Source organism: Balaenoptera ricei, chromosome 13 (assembly GCF_028023285.1).
Source record: "Balaenoptera ricei isolate mBalRic1 chromosome 13, mBalRic1.hap2, whole genome shotgun sequence".
Lineage (NCBI taxonomy): Eukaryota > Metazoa > Chordata > Mammalia > Artiodactyla > Balaenopteridae > Balaenoptera > Balaenoptera ricei.
Window position 1 is genome coordinate 18,881,972 of NC_082651.1, and position 6,920 is coordinate 18,888,891.

General features: G+C 34.0%; 1 protein-coding gene across 1 annotated transcript; it reads right to left on the reverse strand.

The window, feature by feature from the left end:
* Positions 1–5,728: 5,728 nt before the first annotated feature.
* LOC132376790 (serpin B6-like) lies at positions 5,729–6,469 on the reverse strand. The gene has a single exon (XM_059942638.1). The coding sequence runs from the start codon at positions 6,404–6,406 to the stop codon at positions 5,729–5,731; it is 678 nt and encodes a 225-aa protein (XP_059798621.1). The 5' UTR covers positions 6,407–6,469.
* Positions 6,470–6,920: the final 451 nt, after the last annotated feature.

Genomic DNA, 6,920 nt, shown 5'->3' on the forward strand with positions numbered 1-6,920 from the left:
TAGATGATACAGAGGAACAGATCAAGGATCTGGAAGACAGGATAGTAGAAATCACTGAATCAGAGCAGCCAAAGGGAAAAATAAAATTTTTATTGGGAATTGTTTGAGCAACCTAACAACATCAAACATACTAATATTCACATTGTAGCAATCACAGAGAAAGAGGCAGAAAACTTATTTGAAGAAATAATGATAGAAAAAATTCCCTAACCTGGGGAAGAAAACAGACATCCAGATCATGGAATCAAAGATATTTTCAAACAAGAGGAACCCAAAGAAATCTACACCAAGGCACATTATAATTAAAATATCAAAAGTTAAATAGAAAGAAAATTTAAAAGCAGCAAGAAGAAAATATTATGTTACATATATAAGTGAACCCCCCCCATAAGACTATTAGCAAATTTCTTAGCAGAAACTTTGCAGGCCAAAAGGGAGTGGAATGATGTATTCAAAGTGCTGAAGGAAAAAGAAAAAAACACTTACAACCAAGAATACACTATCTGGCAAAGTTATCATTCAGAATTGAAGGAGAGATAAAGCATTTCCCAGACAAGCAAAAACCAAAGGCTTTCATAACCACTAAACCAACCTGACAAGAAATGTTAAAGGAACTGCTTTAAGTGGGGGAAAATGTCATAACTAGAAATAAGAAAATATATGAAAGAAAAAAAATCTCACTAGTAAAAACAAATATATACTAAAGGAAGTAGAACAACAGCTCATAAAGTTAGAATGAAGAGTTAAAGAAAAAATATAGTAAAATAACTAAAACTACAATAAATAGTTAAGGGATGCACAAAATAAACAAAGATATAAATTATGATGTAACAAAATTAAATGTGGGGTGTAGTAAAAATTTAGTGTTTTAGAATGCATTTGAACTTAAGTGAGGATCAACTTAAAATACTCTGCTTTATATATAGATTGTTATATATGAACCTCATAGTAACCACAAAACCAAAGCCTATAATACGTACACAAAAAGTAATGACAAAGAAATCCAAAGATAACAGTAAAGAAAATCATCAAACCCAAAGTGAAGAGACTAAAAGAAAAAGAAATGAACAGAGAGGAACCACAAAAATAACCAGAAAAAGATTAACAAAATGCAATATGTTCCTATCAATAATCACTTTAAATGAAATGGATTAATGCTCCAATCAAAAGACATAGGGTGACTTAATGCATAAAAAAAAAAAAAAAAGAAAGAAAACAAAAAACAGGATCTCTCTATATGCTTTTCACAAGAGACTCACTTCAGATCTAAAGACACATGCAGGCCGAATGTAAAGGGATGCAAAAAAAGATATTTCATGCAAATGGAAGCAAAAAGAAAGCTGAGGTATTAATATTTATATCAGATAAAATAGACTTTAAAACAAAGATTGTAACAAAACACAAAGGAGGGTGTCACATAATGATAAAGGGGTCAATCCAACAAGAGGATATAACATAAATACTTATGTATCCGACATAGGAGCATCTAAATATGTAAAGTAAATATCAACAGAAATAAAGGGAGAAAAAGACAGCATTGCAATAGTAGCATTGAGATATTATAATTGCATTAAGTAAAGCCATATTATGCAATTGTTTTATTTAATAACAACAGGACTGATTATTTTTCCCATTAAATTTATACTTAGATGTTCCATTCACCATTCTAATTTGCCCAGATCCTTCTGGAGTCTACATACCATTCACATTATTAACAAACTCTCTTATCTTTCTCTTATCGAAAGACTTGACAAACTAAAGCAGCAGGTTGAGGCTTTGAACTCAGACATCTGAAGTAAAATTAAATATTAATATCTTAATAATTATGTAACCTGAGCTTTTGTGATTCAACTTCTTTATCTGTACAATGGGGAAAGATCTGCTTGAGTGTTTAATTTTTTGCCTTAGCACTCTCATTTGCATTACACTAGTCCAGGTCCTAATTTTCTTTAATTGCAACCTAACCCAGTTTAGATCAATGAAAATCAAGTGTGAAACTTTCTCTTGAGCAACTTGAAGTGAACCTATGGAGTACCTAAATCAGTAGGACATAAGCCAAGAGATAATGACCCTATATCTACCAAAACAAATAGTAGGCCTGAGAATTAAGCCAGCACGGTGGAAATAGAGCATGAATAAGAAGGACTCCCTAGAAATATGTCTTAGGCCCCTAGATACAGGTGTATAAAGTGATTTTAATGCTTTATTTATTTATTGTTCTAGATAACATTGGCCAATAAATTCTGTTTGTTATCTTAGCCAATTAAATTTCCTCCACTGGCAACCAAGATTTTACTTTGTGATTCATTCCACCCACTAAACTATCAGAAGTTGTCATCTTCTATTCATCTCATAGAAAACTGCTTTCTCTTTATAAATATTATTTGTTTTGGAAATTTATTTTAGATTTTGAAAAATGTATATGTATACATACAGATGCAGTTGAAAACTAATAATAAACATGCTCCTATGGAAACCACATGGAGATTAAGAATTGGAACCTCACCAATTCCTTTGCAGAATCCTCTCTACTGTATCTGTCTTATTCCTCTTCTCAAATAAACATTATTTATAATTTAGTAATAGGTTTTTATCACTAAACAATACATTATTTACTTTTATTGAATAATTTATAGATAAACTTTCTAGAGTTTTTGAGTTAAAATTTACATATAATAAAATTCACCCATGTTAAAGTATGGTTCTGAGTTTAGATAAATAAATCAAGTTACATCATAGTGATCACAGTCAAGATTTAGAATAATTCTACCACCCCCAACATGTTTCCTCAAACTCCTCTGGAGTACACTCCTCTCCATACACTCAGCCCATTGCAAACACAGAATATTCGCCATCACTGTAGTTTAACACTTTACAGACTTTTACATAAATAGAATTATATCATATTAAACTTTGAGTCTAGTTTATTTCTTATAGCATAAAGTGTGTGATATCCATAGGCACTACTGTAGTTTTGTAATGAGTCTTGGAATTAGGTAATGTGAGTCTTTCAACAACATTCTAATTGTTCTTTGCCAAAATTGTATTATAATTACATTAACTTTGCAATTTCATATAAATTTTAGAATCATGTGGTCTATTTCCATTAATTAAAATATTCTGGCACGTTGAGCTTGCTTTAAATGAATAGATATATTTAGAAGAATTGATTCCTTAAAAATATTGAATTATCCAAGTCATAAACCTGATCTATCTCTCCATTTATTTATGTCTTCTTTGATTATGTTCAACAGTATTTTGTAGTTATTATAATGCTGACCCTGCACATATTTTGCCAAACTTATGATTAAGTATTTTTGGGTATTTGGTTCTAATGATAATGGTTCTATTAACAATAATTTTTCTATTATGGTTATTCATCTATTAATTTCTTTTTATTGCAAATATACAGAAATACAATTAAATCTCATATTTAATTGTATATTGAAATTGTGTTCTACAGTCTTGCAGTACTCCTTGGTAGTTCCAATATATATTTTTAAGATATTTTGGGGGATTTACTTTGAAGACAATTATGCCATCTTCAAATAGATATACTGTTTTCTTCTTTTCCAATCTATATGTTTTCATTTTGCTTTCTTGCCTTATTGCTCTGGTTAAGACTTCTAGTGTGACAATGAATAGGCGTGGTGACAACAAATGCATTTGCCTTCTTATATACTGGGGAAAAACATTGAACATTTTACCCATATGCAAAATGTAAAATGTAGGGTTTTTTTTCCTGTTGATGTTTTTCCTCAGGTTGAAGATGTTCCCTTTTATTCCTATTTTGCCAAGAGTCTTACCATGAATGTGCCTTGAATTTGTCAAATGTTTATTTGCAACTATTGCAGTAATATATATTTTTTCTTGTTCAGACAATTGATATGGCAAATTGCCTTAACTATTTTCAAATGTGAAACCAACCTTACATTCCTGGAATAAACTCCACTTAGCCATGATGTAGTTGGCTCTCCATATCTGTGGATTCCACATCCACTGATTCAACCAAGCTTGGATTGATATTATTCAAAAAAATCCCAGAAGTTCCAAAGAGCAAAACTTGAATTTGTTGAATGCCAGCAACTATTTACATAGCATTTTCATTGTATTTAAAACTATTTCCATAGAATTTTCATTGTATTAGGTACTATAAATAATCTAGAGTGATCGATACAGGGAACATATTGGTGATTGCCAGAGGTGGGGAGTGAATGGTTGGATGAAATGGGTAAAGGGGGTCAAAAGGTATAAAATTCCACACACACACTACAATATATAAAATAGACAACCAACAAGGATCTACTGTATAGCACAGGGAACTATACTCAATATTTTATAATAACTTGTAAAGGGAAAGAATCTGAAAAACTGAATCACTGTGCTATACACCTGAAACTAACATGACATTGCAATTCAACTATACTTCAATAAAATAAAATTTAAAAAAGGTATAAACTTCCAGTTGTAAGTCATGGGGATGCAATGCATAGAAAGGTGGCTATCATTAATAATACTATATTATTGCAAGTATTATTATTCAAGTATTGTATATTTGAAAGTTGCTAAGAAAGTAGATCTTAAAAATTTTCATCATGAGTAAAAATATGTAACCATGTGAGGTGACAGATGTTAGTTAGATATTGTAGTAATCATTTTGTAACTTATACAAATATCAAATCATTATGTTGTACATCTGAAACTGGTAAGTTATATGTTAATTATATCTCAATTAAAATTTTTGAAAAAACAAAATGGTAACTATGTGAAGTGATGGATATAATTTGCTTGATTGTGGTGATTATTTCACAAGGTATACATATATCAAAACATCAAGTTGTACAACTTACATATAATTTTTGTCAATTAAACCTCAATAAAGCTGGAAAAAAGAAAAGTGCTTCAGTATTTATATGGTAATGAAATGGAACAAAATAACCAAGAGAATCTTGAATATGATAACACATTATCTGTGTATCTTAGTTTAAGAAATGATGTATTAATACAAAAGAGTGAAAATAATAGAGAAAACAGACTGACACATAAGCATTCACCTAATTATAATAAATATGAAACTTTTGCTGCAAGGTAAGGGTACACTTTTCAGGAATGGGTGCTTGTCCATATAGAAACAAGTATTGATCTTGAGCATCCATACCTCACTTCATACAGCATAAAAATTCCAGATGTGTAGTAGATCTAAATATAGGTAAAAATTATTCTGAATATAAAATAAAAATTATGAAGCTATTAGGCAATTATCTTAGGAAACTTAGACTAGGAGATGGTTCCTTAAGTAGGACAATCATAAAAGAAACTACAGAATTACACATTAGAGAAAACCAAATTACTTTATCAAACTACATCAAAATTAAGAACTTCTCTTTAATTAAGAACACCATTAAGACTATGAAAAGCCAAGAGTGGAGAAGGTATCTGCAAAATATATCTGAAGTAGATAACCACTATTTCACCAGAATAGTGATTTTTTTTTTTTTTTTCTCGATCAGACCCTTTATTTCTGGACTGTCGCCAAGGCCACTTTGGGTCGCAGGCACGTCACGGAGTACCGGGGAAAGCGGGTCAGTAAGACCCATAGGGGCTGCCTGCAGCCGCTGTCTCCTCACAGGGAGCTGAGCCAGCCACAGAACAGAAGCCCAATGGTCTTACTGTTCTGGATAAAGAAGAGGAAAGGGTGGTCGGCACAGAACCTGGGGGTGATTCTGGCTCAGCGCAGCATTAGGACTGCGGCGGTGGCCGCAGCCGCCTCTGTGCCCTCCTCGTCGACCTCCACAAAGGTCTTGTGCGCGACCTGGGACAGGAGCAGGTCCTTCCGGGATGACATCGTGGAGAAATCCGCCCTGGTGTCCTCGAAGGCGTCGGTCACACCCAGGGTGCGGAGGACGCCCTCCATGTTGTAGCTCTCCCCCAGCTTAAACCTGGGCAGGGACACCTCCACCTCCTCCTCCTCCATCAGGTCTGGTCTCGTCCACTCGACAAATTTCTCATAAGCAAGTTCCTTTTCCACCGTTTTCAAATCGGTGTTTCCATGGGGAAGCGTGATGCTCATATTGAGCTCCCTGCCGACGTAGGGAAGCACCAGAATCTTCGTGAATATCTCTCCGATGTAGGTGATTTTAAAGGTGGATTTCTTGATCATCATTTGCACAGGCTTCTCCACATTCTTGCGGACTTTGAACAGCCTTTCCTTGGTGTGCTGTTTGTTAAACTGATTCTCCCAGTTTCCTTTGAAGTAGATGGCATTCACGAGAACCAGACAAGTCATGGGGTCCACTGAATTTGGAGACAGCAGTTCTGTAATTTTTCCTTCTGTCCTTTGGGCTACCCAGGTGTTTGTGTGTTTCCTGGATTCCTCCGCAGCACTGATAAAGTCCAGCTCTTCCATCTCTGCTTGGTTGAATTTGCGGCAGGAATCTTTGAAAGATGGGAGGAAACCATAAGTCTTCTCTCCAAAGAGCCTGTTGACGGTTCAGAGCAAGTACTGTGTGCCGGTCCTGTTAACTTCGATGAGAAGGTTCTGGAAACCCTGGTGGACGTCTCCACCTCCGCCGCTGCTTTTGCTTAGAAAAAGTGCCTGAGACATCTGGGCCGCAGTGTTTCTCTTGGCCCCCATGAAGACCATGGCCAGGGCAGAGGGGATGCTTATGGGTGAGAAAAACACATTTTTCGAGTTGTCTTCACCCAGATGTTCAGAAGACATGAACCAAAGACTTAAACAAGTAATTCATACACACACACAAAGTTGGCATATGATGAATTTTCATTTTCCTACATTTATATATTTTTTCTAACAAGTGTTTTCTACTATTACAATCTTATTTGACCTAAAATATAATTATTTCCACTGTGTATAGTATAATTATTTCTACTAAAATATAATTATTTTTTCTTGGCTCCTT

What these genes read in the sequence shown, in the direction of transcription:
- LOC132376790 (XM_059942638.1), bottom strand. Translation starts at nt 6,406, where the DNA reads ATGGAAGAGCTGGACTTTATCAGTGCTGCGGAGGAATCCAGGAAACAC.